The 16,431-nt window shown below is 28.3% G+C and overlaps 1 protein-coding gene across 1 annotated transcript; it reads right to left on the reverse strand.

The window, feature by feature from the left end:
* LOC109602312 (uncharacterized) lies at nt 1–1,341 on the reverse strand. Its single transcript, XM_020018661.2, has one exon. It carries the CDS (start codon nt 1,167–1,169, stop codon nt 75–77), a length of 1,095 nt encoding a protein of 364 aa, XP_019874220.1. The 5' UTR covers nt 1,170–1,341; the 3' UTR covers nt 1–74.
* Between the last annotated feature and the right edge of the window lie 15,090 nt (nt 1,342–16,431).

Genomic DNA, 16,431 nt, shown 5'->3' on the forward strand with positions numbered 1-16,431 from the left:
TTTAAAATGAAACTTTTTTATTATGAAATACTTAGTCAAATTAGATTACTCATTTAAACTCCAAAAGTTACTAGTTACATTGTCAAAACGAAAGAACTATTACAACAGGCAAATGCTAATTTCACTTTACGATTAGTTAGAATTTGTGTAGGTTCTTTTACATCTTCTTTGTCTCCGGTACCACAGCTGTCAAATTCATTGCAACCCCAAACAAGTAAGCCTCCATCCTTGGTAACTGCTAAACTATGCTGGGCACCTAAGCTTAGACTAGTTACGTTTTTTAAATTGGATATTTTTTCGGGACGAAATGGAGAACTTCTTGGTGCACCTAGCTGTCCATGGTCATTGCGGCCCCAAGTATAAACTTCGCCTTTTGTCGTCAATGCTGCACTGTGTGTCCAACCGGCATACACCTCCAGTATGCTGTTATCTCTAAGTACTACTATTGGTACATATATGCTTGACAAATTAGTATCAACCCCTAATTGTCCATATTTATTATCTCCCCAGCAGAATACCGTACCATCCTTTTTAAGAGCAACGGTATGATCTTCTCCACAGGCCACACTGATAATGTCGTCCAAACCAGGAATGCGTGAAATACTCAAGTAGCCGCTAACACTGTAGCTGTCGCCTAAAGCTAACTGACCTTTACTACCAGTACCAGCAATCAAGACAGCATCATCGTTCGTAATTATTGCGGAGTGCCGAACACCGCAGCTTGCCAGCTTAAAACCAGTCGCCAGGTTTCGTGATATCTGTAGTCTCGAAGGAATGCTTGTAGAAGTTATGCTTCGTGAGAACCCCAACTGCCTGTGTATATTGCTGCCCCATCCAAAAAGTTTTTCCGCGTCAGATATTGCAATACTGAAGTCCCAGCCACATGAAATATTTTCTATTTTAAAGTCGCGCAATACATCGATCTGCGTAAACCTGAGACTGTCCTGTGTCATTCCTAGTTGCCCTTTAATATTCGATCCGCAAGAAAACACGTCGCCGTCCTGATCTAAAACCAATGTGTGCATACCACCGCCAGCAATGCCAACAATATCATCAGCTTCGAATGGAGTTTCGCTCAAATCAACTTGCTGTCTTTCGATCTCTTGTACTGATGCATAGCCCAAACCCAATTGTCCGTGAGTATTAGCACCCCAAGCATAAAGAATCATTTTCTTATTTGCATATTTTCTTATAATAATCGATGATTTGATTATGTGGATATAGGTTTTGACACTTATTGATATTCGTAAATGTCAATTGTGATATTAATAAACGTTTCTTCTTTTGTGTGTTGATGTTGACATTAAGAATTTTTTACGTGGCTACAAAACACAGACTTAGACAAGTAAAAACATTAAATAATAATTGTATAGTTTAAGTAAATTAAAATAACTCCCTTGAAAACAGTTACTTGTTGGAGAGTAACCATGGTAATGTTGAAAAATTCGAATTTCATTACCATCATTTGTTAATAGCCTTTCAGTGTTAAGAACTGGAATTAGAGAGCTATCCTATAGTTTATATAGCCAATATTAGTGACAAAGTTATGATAACAGTTATTTTCATTCGCATTCGTCATTTACGCTTGGAGCTTCCAGTTATCAGAACAACTCACAAGATCAGAAGAAACCCTATTTAAAAAATTATTTTTTTTTTGTAAGCGTTTTCTCTATATGATATTAATTTTAAATATTTTTCTAAAATTATGTCAAAATATGTTTAATCGATATATTGTTTATTTCAGCTGCTATATTCAAAACCGTTAATATCGACTCTTATGCAAACAAATTTCGGGAAACATTTGGTGAGTGGTTCGTAATTTTGTAATGATAGTATATAGATATACTTACTTATTCTTATTTTAGGACAAAATGACAAAATCGAACATTTTTCCGGCCATTTCGTAATATATAATAGGTCTAAGAAGTAGCGACGGTTAGAAACGATTTAAAATCCTGAGAAACTTCAGCAGCGAAGAGCTAATTGAAAATGATCGACCTCTGAAGAAGGAATGCATTGATTTCTTGATTCAACCACTTGGAAAATGTGTCTTGAAATTGAATTATGGAAAAGAACTTTCAGGTAGATTAGTGTAAATTTTATAAATCAATTTAAAATAATGATAATGACATCAGTTTCATATAGCAATCGAATATTTAATAAAACGCTTATTTCAATATTTATTCACAGTTTGTTGAAAAAATATCATTTTGGCAAAAGTGTATAAATAATTTTAGTTATCGTGTCTTCGATGTTTGATTTAATAACATTTTTTTTAAAGAAACACTATCATATACACTAATTATCTTTGTTCAGAATGGTACTGAAATTGTCTATTGTTCTGAGAATTATCCAGACTAATATTAGGATAAGATTTAATTGTAGCAAATAACCGATGGTAAGATGATGTTCTGGTTTACTCTTGAAGAGTTTCAATAAATTTTTGTGTTGCCTTTTAGACCTAAGAATTTATTTAAATATTTGAATTCTAGACTAAATTTTATTTATTAAAAGACGAACCTTTTCCAAATGGTGTCGAAACAATTTTATTTTTGAGTTTTATAGTATTAAAGGATTTGAAAAATGAATGAAAATTCAAATTTGATTACATTATAACAGAAATCACTTGAATCTTTTATGCAGTTTCTTTAAATTTGTCTTTGTTTTTCATCTCTTGGGGATAGATTCAATCAATTTATCAATTTGTCTCTGTTATATTTGTATACCAACACTCGTACAAAATTTTAAATAAATCGTCGTTCACCATTCGGAGGTCGAACATGAAGAATACCATCATTGTTAAACAGGTTAAACTTGGATTCCAAACAATTCTTCTCCAGTCACTCAATGTGCACTTGGACAAATTTTAGTCTGGCTACGATGTTCTTCTTTCATAGAAATAGTTTTTTTTGCTGACCTACAACTTTTTAAGTCCAATCCAAAAGTCTTCAAGGTATAGTCCTAATAAGAATCCCAAATGGTCCAGATTGGTTCATAACAGCGGACATTTTGGCCGATGATATGATAACGAGTCGGTCTCAGCAATACGCACAATTTTTTTATCCTGACGTTGGGTCGTTTTTTGTGGTCTACCTGAAGAATTACCAGGTGATAATATACCACTGACTTTATATTTCCAAATTATTCGATGTCAGGAGGTTGGTATATAGAACTGAATATTGAATATATTTTTCACTGGCACATTCAAATCAAATCAGCTTTTTATTTTAACATTGGTATTAATATGAATCTTTATTTTTTAATGTGAGTAGTTAAATTTATAATATTTAGATATTTAGAAACAACAAATTTGTCGAAAATTATGAAATTTTGGGAATGTAATAAAAGTACACTATTAAAATTTACTAATTAAACAAGTTTAAAAAGTTAATTGGGGTGTAGTATTTAGATATATTACTTTTATTTAAAATGCAAATTGTTATTTTCGACTTTTTATTTATTATATATATATATATATATATATATATAAAATAAAATAAGACGGAGAATAAAAAAAAACATTATGCGATTTAAAATAAGTGAATTTTCAAAGTTTGACAGTGATTCATTTTAAAATCCACCCCCGAGAGTTTTGCGCAAAATAATAAACCGTTATAAAAATAAATGAGGCTGAAATGTTTTCTTGCACAGACCGCGTCGCATAACAACCCATAAATTTCGTGCCGAAAGTTTTGCTCGTCAAAACTAAAATTATGAATAACAATAACGAGTGAACTTGTTCAGATTGAAAGGGAGAAGCCGCCCGCTTTTTACATCCCCGGCTCCCCCTCGTACTTAACGATATTACTGGGGTCGGTATATTACATTAACAACTCGACTCATAATAATTATAGAGTCGTTACTGTTGAAACATTATTCGAAATTAGAGAAACCACTATTCATTCACAGTCCGATGGGCCCGGCGATGTCTACGAAACGGGTTCATTATGCACGGAACATAATTGGCATCACATAAAACAATAATGTTATCTTTGCCGTTATTGTCAATATGCTTTAATTTTCTTTGGTATGGCTGAATTGGGATCGCCTCCTACAATTGGGATGATTATATTGTGTTTCGGTTATTGCATAATCATAACGAAGTGGCAGCATTAAGTGATCTTTGGATGTGTGCCTTTAATAACGTGCCAGCTCTTGAAATTGCACTTTGAATTAGTTTATCGAAAATGTGTTCATGATAATTGGCTATAACCTTCATGTGCAATTAGGTGAGCCGTTAAAGGAACCTTTCTTCTGCTTATTACATATGTGGCTACTTAAAATTATTGTAATTATTCAACTTCAGCTACCTTCAATAATATCTATGTCAATATGGTTTTTAAATAACAACCTATTGCTTTTAGTTACAGAACTAAAACTATTTTTTAAATACCTATTATAGAAATGTATTGGGCAATATTTTAAGAAACTTTAAGAACAATTAAATAAATTAGAAGTCGCCAAGAAATATTTAAAAATTTTAAAATTAATTAAATATCCATTTTTTTTATTACGAGTATTACATTTATATAAAATTTAGTAAATTTCCCCAAATTTTTAATCTAAATACTGAAGTAGTTTATGAATTCTCCCAAAATTCAAGTCTTAAAAATCAGTGTGAAAACTTCTAAAAAAGTTATTAACAATTTTTGGTAACGTTTTTTAAAATATCCTATATTATTTTGATGACAATCTATTTATTTAATTTTATTTATTATTATTTATTATTTCAATTATTGTTTTTTTTTCAAAATAAAAATATTATTTAAACACACATTATTATTTTTTATCAATAATATTTCGAATATCGAAAAACATGTATTTTTAATATTTTAAAGTATTAATGTTATATCATAAACCAAGTGAAGTAAAACATACAAAACTATGATATATAGTATAGAACTAAGTTGAAAGGTAAATTGCTCCATTTTATTAGTATTATTATTTATTTATTAGTTTAATTTAATATTATCGTTTACTTAAATATATTTTAATTTTGATGATAATCTATTTAATTAATTTTATTTATTATTATTTATTTATTTTAGGTAAAATGCTCCATTTTATAATTATTATTTAGTTAGTAGTTTAGTTTAGCATTTTTTATTGTTTACTTAAATATATTTTAATTTTGATGAGAATCTATTTATTTAATTATATTTAACATATTATTTATTTTATTTAATTAATTTCAGTTATTAGTTTTTTTTTGATAAAAATATTACTTAAAAACACATTATCAGTTTTTGTTAATAATATTTTTCGAAAAACATACTTTTAATATTTTAATATATTAAACATAAAAATACAAATATTTGTTTTATACCTCCTAAAAATGAACTGACAATATATCTGAAGAAAGAAAAGACCAATCACATTTTAGAATATTGAATATATTTTTCACAAATTAGGTTAGGTTGTGTTAGTAAATCTTTTATTTTATTAGATGTTTTTATTAAAAATATCATTATAAAAAATGATGAAGATAATATTAGTTTTATTTGAATGTATGTAAAATGTGTCAGAATTTGTTACAATTCTTAAAAAATTAACTTTTTATTGACATTGTAACTGAAGAAAAGGCCATTCTCACTTTTGGTGTCCTTTTTAGACTGTTTATTGTGCAAAAAAATTAACAGTAACAAAAATAAATAATATTCACATGGAGAAATATATGGTGACTGAGATAGAACTTTTCAGAAGAAGTAGAACATTTTTATTCAACAAAGAATCTCTTTTTCGAGTGAAGTTTTCATGAAGGTGCCAAATTGTGAGGAATATACATTTGTATTAATTGTTAAAACTTCAATATGTAAAGTCTATCATAGAATCATAAAAATTTGTCTGAAGTTAAGACTTTTTTGTTCAATTAAGTTTACCATCTTCAACCCAAGTCGTAATTAACATTTTAATTTTTCATCTCAAATAACAATACAATCAATAAATAGATCAAGTGAGTGCTTAAAGAAAGAGATTTGTCAGTTGTTTAATGCCTAATTTTAATTTTAACGTTGTATGAACCTTTTTTCTAATGTTCATTTCAGTTTAGTAGTTGGTCTATTGTCAAACTTGTTGAAATATTAATTTCTTGATTGATACACTTTTCAGGACGACATTGATGTTGTGCATCTTCAATTTATTTACTATTAAATCAAAATGAAACCTGTGTCATCTTCTCTAAAGGTATTGGAAATACAAGGGATCGTTTCTGTTGTTTTAAGTTGAATTTTGAATGCATAAAGCAAATTTGGTCGAACTGTAGCGCTTGTAAAAACAATACAATCAGAAACATACTTAACAAACTTAATATACATATTTTAATACACAATTCTATTCAAATGAATCATCCACCAAAAACGTAAATAATTTCTTACTTATACACAAAAGAAAACGTATAATCAATATGCATCATATCAATGAAAATGAAATATATGTTTATAGAACTTAGGTACCGAATAAATATTCCAATTTTTTTCAGTTTTTTATTTAGTAAATGAATATATTTGAGAAGAATATCTAAATAATAATTTGTATGTAGAAAATGTATATAATACTTAAATAACGCAAACTATTATCATTTAATAGAAAATATGCTATTAAATCTAATGATTTGCGATAAATAAACTGTAGTACTTGGAGTGTCAGATATATATTTTAAGTTTAGCATAAATCTACAAATTAGATTAGAGATTTAATTTGTCTAAACATAAATAACACAGTTAAATGGACAAAACAAAGATTGTTCGAATCAAATTAATACTGTCCGAAACCAAAAGAGATGAGACAAAAAATTAGATAGATTTAACGATTTCCACTATCATTTCATTGCATATCACAATGAAATTGCCCGGTTTCGGTTATATAACCGAACCCAGAGCTCGCGGTCCCCGGGAAGAACCCCGTTGGCGCGTCGCGGCGCCGCGATGTCCCGCTAGGCACGGCGCCAACAAACTTCCCGGTCGTTCCAGGATTCCCTATTCGGCAAATGTATATTTTCCATGGAAGCCCGGGGCAGCTCCCCCGGATGTCCCGGCCAAAAGTTGGATCTGCCCCCCGGATGGCTGGCTCCTCCTAGACGCGAATACGTTTTATTTGTTTTATTTATGGTTGTTTTTGGGGCTGTTATGCCCGAGTCTCTCTCTAAGAAAATGACATTTGTCAAAATAGGAAAATCGAGGGGGGGACCGCCGAGGCGTGGGAAGCCAGTTCTTGAGACGTTCGGGGAGTTTTTTGTTGTTGCGGGCTAGAGCGAGAGGGTGGCCGAGACGGCAAAAAACGGAGCCGAGCTTAATGGTTTTAACAAGCGATTTGCGCTTCTGTTTATTCTGGGTGAAACTAATATCATTGTGTTTTGCAACATTTTACAACGGGAATGTGCTCTTACAGTGGAAAAATGGCAGTCTACTCCATTACAGTTTATACAATAGGCAAAAATATGAAATAGCAGAAATACACAAAAAATTATAATAAAAGCGACAATAATGGATTCAGTTTTAAATAATATTCGCATGGTGAAATATATGGTGACTGAGATAGAACTTTTCATTTAATATTTTGAAGATTCCTTTGAGTCTATAAATTGGCCTTGCAATGTCGTGAAGAAGTAGAACGTCATTTCTATTCACCAAAGAATCGCTTTTTCGACCACCATGAAGGTGGTAATTTTGCGAAGAATATACATTTGTATTAATTGTTAAAACTTTTGGTAAGCAGTCAATATGTAAAATTCTAGAAGAAATCTATCATAGAGTCATAAAAATCTGTCTTGCGTTGAGACTTTTTTGTCCATCGACAATAATGGATTTAGTTCATTATTCATATTAAGAATTTAAATATATTGATAAAACAAATGTAAATGAAATTGTGTAATTTTTATAATGAGATAAAAAATAATAATAAATTATCGAAAACTCTTAAAGTTACAGTTTAAGGTAACATTAAAAGTTTTTTTTGAAGTTTTACATTTTTTTATATTATTTGCTAATACTAGTATGGATCAGTAAAAAACAAATACAGATTAAGATTGCATGCAAAAAAAAAATAATATTAAAAATTGCTTTATGTGAAAAACTGATTGCTAATAATTAAATTAATTAAATACAATATGAAATTGCATATTAATTTGTTGAAAATCGTCTTTATTCAATTTATAATAATTCAATCTGAAATTTTTATAGTTTTATAAATAGAATTGCAAATAACTTTGGATTAATAAACACACATCTTAATGTGTCACTTAAATGTGCTTAATTTTCTTTTTTATATTATTTTTATTTCAAAAATTCTTTCAAAATATGTGTTTTATTGTGATTGTGATTTTAGTTTCTTTAAAACATTCTACAAACTACATTTATTCTATTAAATAATGTAATAATATATAAATCATATATAATATAGTAAAGCTATTTTATCGTAATTGTCATGAATTTAACAGTACATTTTGTTATCTAATTAATAATAAAATTGATATTTATAAAATTTGTCAATATAATTTGATTATCTTGATTATGAGTTAGTTTTAATTACACTTGATACATTATTTTAGTTCAAATTTGATGTACATACGTGACTAAAATTCACATTGTAGTCACGTACATGAATTATTATAGATATTATCAATTCGATTAAAAATAATCAGTCATTTATTTTAGTAAGGAACTTTTTATCATTTGTTAATTTATGTTTTTTTCTTACTATCCATAATCTCCAACAAGTAATGTAAGTACAGGTGAGTAGTGACTTCAATGATCGATGTCGCGCGAACTTTTAAATGACTCACAAATCAAAATTTCAAGTTGTATAAATAAATAAATCAATAATACAGTCCTGAAAAGTATATTATTTAAACTAAATATATGTGGTACATAGAGTAAGGAATAAACCAAATAATTTTTCTATATACTTGTATATATTTGAGCTTAATGAGAAAAAAAAAATTATATTTATTAATATATAAAATTAAGAAATATTTTTAGAAATATCTATCTATTTAAGTATCAATCTAACATTCTCTTACAAATAGGAATGTGAAGACTCTGATAATACTGTGAAAAATTCAACATGTTTTTTTTGTTTTTCATTTTAAAATAAAATAAAAATAAATTTAGATATTTTAATTAGTTTATTTTGACACTTTTAAATATTAATAATAATTATAAAACATATCAACAAAAAAACAAGAAGGGAGTTTAAAGAAGACAATCAAACTATAATAAAATCTCTACCATATTCTAGCAATATTAAATTTCCTTAAATATACTGAATACATTAGGTTCAATAAATCATATAAATGTAAGGTAAAAATTAATGTTACTATTATTTTATTTATTATATAATTTACTTTATAATAATACAGTGAATCAATAAGAAAAGCCATTATTAAAATTAATTTATGTGTGTATGCAAATTTCATTATCATATAAAAAAGGAAAATTGTTAATAATATTAAATAAATCGTCAGACGCATTATCCAAATAATATAAATTTTGATAATAACAAATATAAAAGTTGTATAAAATTATAAATCTTTTAAGATATAATAAACATTTTATTTATGTTTAAAATAATATACAAGTATCACTACTACACTTGTATATGCTAGTTTTCTCAAAATATTTACAATAAGCTAAATAATAAAAAAATTAAACACTTACAATATTGACCGACAATACATACAGAATTTATTGCTGATCATTTTCAGTATTTAAAAAATAAACAATTACAAAATGCACTAGAATCTTAGTCATAGAATACTATACATATTTATAGTACATTGTTTAACTTTTAGTAGAAGGTATTAATTTAAGCTCAATTTTCAATAATATTAGGTTACTGAAATTTATATACAGCTATTTTAAATTTTGATTTGATATTATTATGCATAAGAAAATTATTGTAAAATATAATGTTAATTATTAATTATAATTGTTGTATATATAATCAAATATTTAAATATTTATATATATTTTAAAAATTAATAATTTCCTATTCTATAACATATATTTTTCTAACATAAATGAAGGAAGTTTAATTTTGAAAGTAATTTTTGTTAATTAAATGAGTAATATTAATACTTTTATAATATACTTTTTGTTTTATAATATCAGCGTATTTCCGAGTTTTCGACTTGACCAATTTTAATATTTAAATTGCATTGAAAAGTTCCTTCAGATTTATATATTTTTTTCTCTCGAATTTGATAACAACGTAATGTACTTGTTTTTTACAGGGTTGACGATCAGGGCAATATATCGATGTTTTGACGTCACAAGTTTAGATTGTATTGTATTTAGTATAGTTATCACGTTGAAACACATTTCTTCACTGAGTCATATATTAATATATAGAAACAAATTATTGTTCAATATAACCCTGTACACAAATCGTTCCATGCGTTCCTCTGTACTATCAAGGAGGTTTTCTCCAGAAGTAAAGAAGCATATCATCCTATAATTGTACCATAGTGGGCATAACAAATTTTTTGAGTAGTCTTGTCAATGTAAGGCGTTTGACAAAAGCAGAACCGTTATTTTTAAATAAATTAATTTTAGATTTATCACTAAAAATTACCCATCCTCATGTTCTGTGGTCCCATGTATGTGATCCTGAACAAATCTAACAAGTCATTTACATTCTTAATGGAAAGCCGTGCAATCTGCTGCCAAACATTCATTATTTTTTTTTCTTACATTCCTTGAAATGATTTCAGCAAGTCTCATTGCCTCCATGTTGGCTTTAATTTTACTTGATGATTTAATATTTAAATTATCCACTTCGTAACGTAATTTTTTAATAAATTATAAACATAATATTCAAATAATCAACTAAAATTCACACAGAAAAACGTACACAGATTTTTAAATAATTAATTTTGCCTATTTATTTCACACAGTATGTATAATGGTTGTACTTTATTTTTTTAATATATTTCAATAAGTTGCCATAATTATGGATATGTCTCTACTTACATGTGAAAATGTTTTTGTCTGATTTTCTTTTATGGTATTTTCTATTAACGAAATAACGGATTGAAACTAAACTGCATAAAGTCATAAACATTGTCTGGTCATTAAAATCTTTTATTAAATGTTAATATACTGTCTTCGACCTTCACTTTACCCCCTTAAATAACTTTAATTCATGAATCAGCATTCTTAATCGCTACGAATGAAAATCATGAAACATTTCTTATGCAGTATTTTCATTGTATAATATAATATGCTCATGGAATTTCTGCTAATTCAATTCGATTGACTCTGTGTACAATACATTTTATAATTTGATTTATTCCAAATTTATTATTTTTTATAAGCCCTCATATTAAAACTTGTTATCCAAAAGTGTTATCACACAGTTTCTCTTTTATTCCCAGTTCGATTCCATTTACAATTTAACTGAGGACACACAAATCAAATTGCTCTCTCAGTTTTGAGTAGGCCCATACATTTTCCCCGAGTTATCTAAACAACAACGAACAGTAATAAATAAACGTTTTATGCATGACATCGGGGCCTTTCCCTTTCGAGATATGAATTAAATGAATAGGTTTTTCCAAAGAGCTTCCTCAATTGAATGGAGTATTTCAGTTTGGCGCCCGGGCCATATTTTGGCGCCGCCCCACATCTACCCCGTCTCCAATCCGGACAGGGCTCCGCCGTTGCCGCCGCCAGTAGCATCAGCGACAGTTAAATAACAAATTGTTGTTTCCGAATAAAAACAAACGTCCCCGGGAACGGAGAGAATACCCCATTCTGCTGGGGTCTGGAGGGAGGACTTTTATGACGCAACTCGCTATCTCGTTTAATCTCGCTGAAAATGCAAGAAAAAAATAATAATAATGCAAAAAATAGACATGGCTTTTACGGATGTTTTATAGTTATTTTATGAGTGACTTGAATAAAAATGATATGGATGTGATGTATAAAAGATACTTGTTATTATTTTATTACTGCAGACACATTTTAATTATTTACGTACAAATTGTACATTTGACAATTGAGTTTTTGTATAAAGTATAATATAATAATAATAAAATCATTATAATGGTAATAATTTATATTGATGCAATTAAATTATGTCTCGGTTAAAAATGGATTTATTTTTTGTAGGCACAGGACTAACTTCGTAGTTTGTGGTTGTGTATGTATTGTATCACATAATATATAATGTATAATATTATACTTAGAAAATTAACTTAAGATTTATTCAGGAAGTTCTTAAATTACACTAACATTGTTTAGTTAAACATTAAGGATTTATATTAGAACAATTCGTCAAAAAAGTTCAGTAAAGTGTTTTTCCTTTTAAAGTTAGAAAATATATTTTCTTTTATTTATTTATTACTTTGCAACGGACTAATGCAACTTGGAATTTGAGTATTTCCATGTATAAATTTAAAATTAATTTAAAAAAATTTGGAACCCTCTAGAGTGTCCCATTTCCAAGAAATGTTTTTTCGTAAATCTGATAATCTGGATTATGATACTCTCTTATAGCAAGTTTAACCCATTGCAATAAATAATACAAAAATTGAACATGAACTTGACAAATTGTCCTAATTTCTTCCCTTCAATATACAGTTAAACATTGTCGGTGTAATTTAATTAAAAAGTTATTCTGTTTTATTTCTTAATATGAGATGGTCCTGTTTTATTTTTGGCCGATTATTTATATTTAAACAATATTAAGATTGGACAACATTATTATTCGAAAAAACACTCAATATTCTTGAAAGTTAAAATGAGTTAATTAATTTTGTTGGAGTAGAGGGGAATTAAAGAATAATGAAATAATATTTCATTTTTTTGAAAAATAATAATTTATGTGACTTTATTTCATTCTAAAATATGATGATGCAATACAATATTTCTTTCTTATTGAATTCCTGAACTTTTTTAATATTGTTATAAGGTCCATTTTTTTTAATCGTATTATAAAATTATTACTCTTTCCCTCTCAGAGTAAAAAAAATGATTTTGTAAATAAAATAATAATTTACTTATTTCCACAAATATTGACGTGGGTGCTGATGTTCTTGTGTTATTAGAATTATAAATCCTGAGGATTTAATTGAGTTGTGATGAAACTAGAGCCAATATATATTAAATTAATTAAATTTAGCAACCAAGTAGTATGTGAATGAGGGAGTATAGAAAACCTAATAAAAAAGAACGACGTAATTGATACTCACTCACTCATACTTCATACTCAAATTTGAATGAAATATTTTGTGCAGAAGCTTAACAATGAGATGTACACTGCCGCTCATATGCAGAGCAACAAATTAAAAAACATAACATCATTTTATTAAAAGAACAATTCTTTGTTGTCTAAATATTTCGTACCTCAATTTATATACGGATATTTTTATTTACGTAGTTTTTATACAACATTTTATTTCGGACAGGGTTCATAAGTAAAGCAACCACACCCTATTTTCAATACAATTGATTTTATAATTTATTTCTGTCCCAGAGATCGCTCCTTAAAGTTAAAATGCCTATAAGTGTCCATTTAACGATATAAATTAAACAACAAATTGTAGAAAAGTTCCGAAATTGTGAAAAACAGAGTAAAATTGCAATAGATTTAAATTTAAAGAAATCGATCATTCAGGACGATTTCCAATTTTAACAGAAGGAATACACTGGAAGAATTTCCAAAAGTGGTAGAAAACACAATACTAACAGAGCTGTGGACAGGAAAACAAAAACGCTTGTTGTTCGCGACACTTTTATCAGCACATCCCGCATAAATCAAAAAATAAACGAACTCAGAATGTTGATGAGTACCATAAAACGAAGACTAAAAAGAACTCACTTCTGTGGTAGAAAACCAACAAAGAAGCCCTTCATTTATGCAAATTATAGAGCAGCGAAACTACTATTTGCAAGAGAACTGGACACATGGACAATGGAGTACAATTCTGTTTTCCGATGAAAGTCGGTTCCAATTATTCAAATCTGATGGTATTTCATAGGTAAGAGAACCAATTAATGAAAACTATAATCTCAAGTACACTGACCCACTGTGAAGCATGGTGGACGAGGCTTTATGGTTAGGTGATTTTTTCTGGGATTGACATGGGCCTATTGGTTAAGTTATTGGGGATAATGGATCGTTTTGTTTATCGTTTTGTTTATATGACAATAATATGCTATCATAAGGTGAACCTTCCAGCGTGACAACGATCCGAAACATACGTCTAAGTTAGTTAAAGAATGGTTCGCTTCTCTTGGCCGGCACAAAACCCAGACCTCAATCCAATGGAAAACCTTTGAAAAAAAATTGATCGGAAAATCCCTGTAAAAACACTGTCAAATATGAAAGAATTCTACGAAGAAGTTCAAAATCACTCGAAAGAAATTTCGAAAGATTATATTGAAAATCTACTAAAATCAATGAAGAAAAGGTGTTTAGAAGTTATTAAAAATAATGAATATGCTATTAGATATTAAATAAAAGAAGGCTAAATGTACGTAGGTTGTTTTATTTTAAAGTTGCTCTACTTTTGACCTTTAAATATTTTTCAAATATTAATAAATACCTAACTAAACCCACTAATAAACTGATAATAATATGGATATTTAAACGTATACTTTTATCAAGACAAATGAAAATTTTAAGTTGCTCTACATATGAGCGATAGTTAATTTTGTGTTAGATACATTTTATTAATTATTATAAAATATATTATAATATTATTTATTATAAAATATATATTAAATTATATTATGTTTTATTGTATTATTTATATTTTGGGGTGGATGTTCTTATTAATAAGAAAGTCTATAATAATGATAATTTAGAAATAAAATGTTCAATAAAATACAGTAAAAAATAATGGAAACGACAAATATGCTTCTGATAAACGTGCGTCTGACTAGAGAGATTCTGGTCGTGAACATGCTTATGATTTCATAAAATTATTAAATAGACACAACCAACGCAATGTATAATAACCAGAACATTTATCGACACGCTGCTCTTACTCATAAGCATCTACTGAGGAATTCTAATTAATTAGTCTGTACTTGTCACATGTGACGTACTACTAATTATGATGCAAACTAATCGACGCCAATATCTTATTAGATTGACACAGTATTTTAAGCGAGAAAATATTAATTTTATTTTACAAATTGCTCAACTAGTTATATTATATATTGTTATTTATATTATTTATTATAGGTAGCGTTTGCTGATAAATATTATGGCCCATTTGTTTTATTTTGTTTCCTTTTTGTACACATAATACTTATTTTATTAAAAAAATACAAAGAAACATTTTAATTAGTTTATCTTTTTAACTAATTTTTAAAATACACTCAGTTTCAAGTCTTGCACCACGTTATAATTTGATTTTTTAAATTAACAAAAGTATGTTGTTATTATACTATACATGCTGTTGGACTAAAGGAACAGATTATAATTAAGTCAAAAGAAATACTAGTAAAATACCTTCTCCATCAACGAACTTTATCAAAAATGATAAGAATTTAACAATTTAATTGAGTGTCTGGTATTTTCACTCTTGATTTGCAGTAAAGCATTTACACGCCTGTGTATGCCTCTTATTAGATCATCAATAAATTCTTGGGGTACATGATTCCATACATACAACTACAGCTTGTAGGAGATTCGAAACACTTATTAAAGGATTTAAACGACACCGAATTAATATGGTTGAAGTAAGCCCATACATTCTTAATTGAATTAATATTAGGGAAAAGTGATGGCCATACCATTTTTTCAATGTTACCTTCTCTATGAACGTCCCAGACTTAAATACAAATTCTTTTGTATTGGTCATACGATAGGTTGAATTATAAGAGCTGTGTAATAGGGACATGTACCAAAGCAGTTCTTAACATACATGATTTCACCCTAAATCATGGTATCTTGGCCTGTGTATGGAACCACTTCACTGGCAAAAGCAAACTCTGCTGTGCACTTCTTCCCCTCTAGATTTGAATTCAACGGTTATCACTCACCAATCTTTTTCTCTTTTCATCTGAAAAAGGAACATTCGACCATTGACGCAAAAGTCAATTTTAATGAACATGGACCCATTCCAACCTTGGTGTTCTGCGTCTCATAATAATAAACTCTTAAGGGTCTTCTAGACCGTAATCGACTAGCAATAATCCTTTTTTTGATGGTTGCAACTGAAATGAGGTGGTTTATAGTCTGATAATGACTCCCAGGGCTACTAACAGTTATTCACTTATTTCTCATAACGATTTGGATTATGTATCTGTCTTGTTTCTACAGAATCCGTTTTATTGCGCCGTTCAATACTCCTCGTTCAATGTTGTAATTTGCTTATATGATAATTTGAAATGAAGTGAAAATGTTTAACGATACACAATTGAAAGCTTCTTTTTGATTAAAATTGTGATATTAATGTTATCATTTTTTTTCTTGCTGTTT

This window comes from Aethina tumida, chromosome 1 (assembly GCF_024364675.1).
Source record: "Aethina tumida isolate Nest 87 chromosome 1, icAetTumi1.1, whole genome shotgun sequence".
Classification (NCBI taxonomy): Eukaryota; Metazoa; Arthropoda; class Insecta; order Coleoptera; family Nitidulidae; genus Aethina; species Aethina tumida.

Bases quoted from the DNA above. Each gene is read 5' to 3' on its own strand.
- LOC109602312 (XM_020018661.2), bottom strand. From the start codon at position 1,169: ATGATTCTTTATGCTTGGGGTGCTAATACTCACGGACAATTGGGTTTG.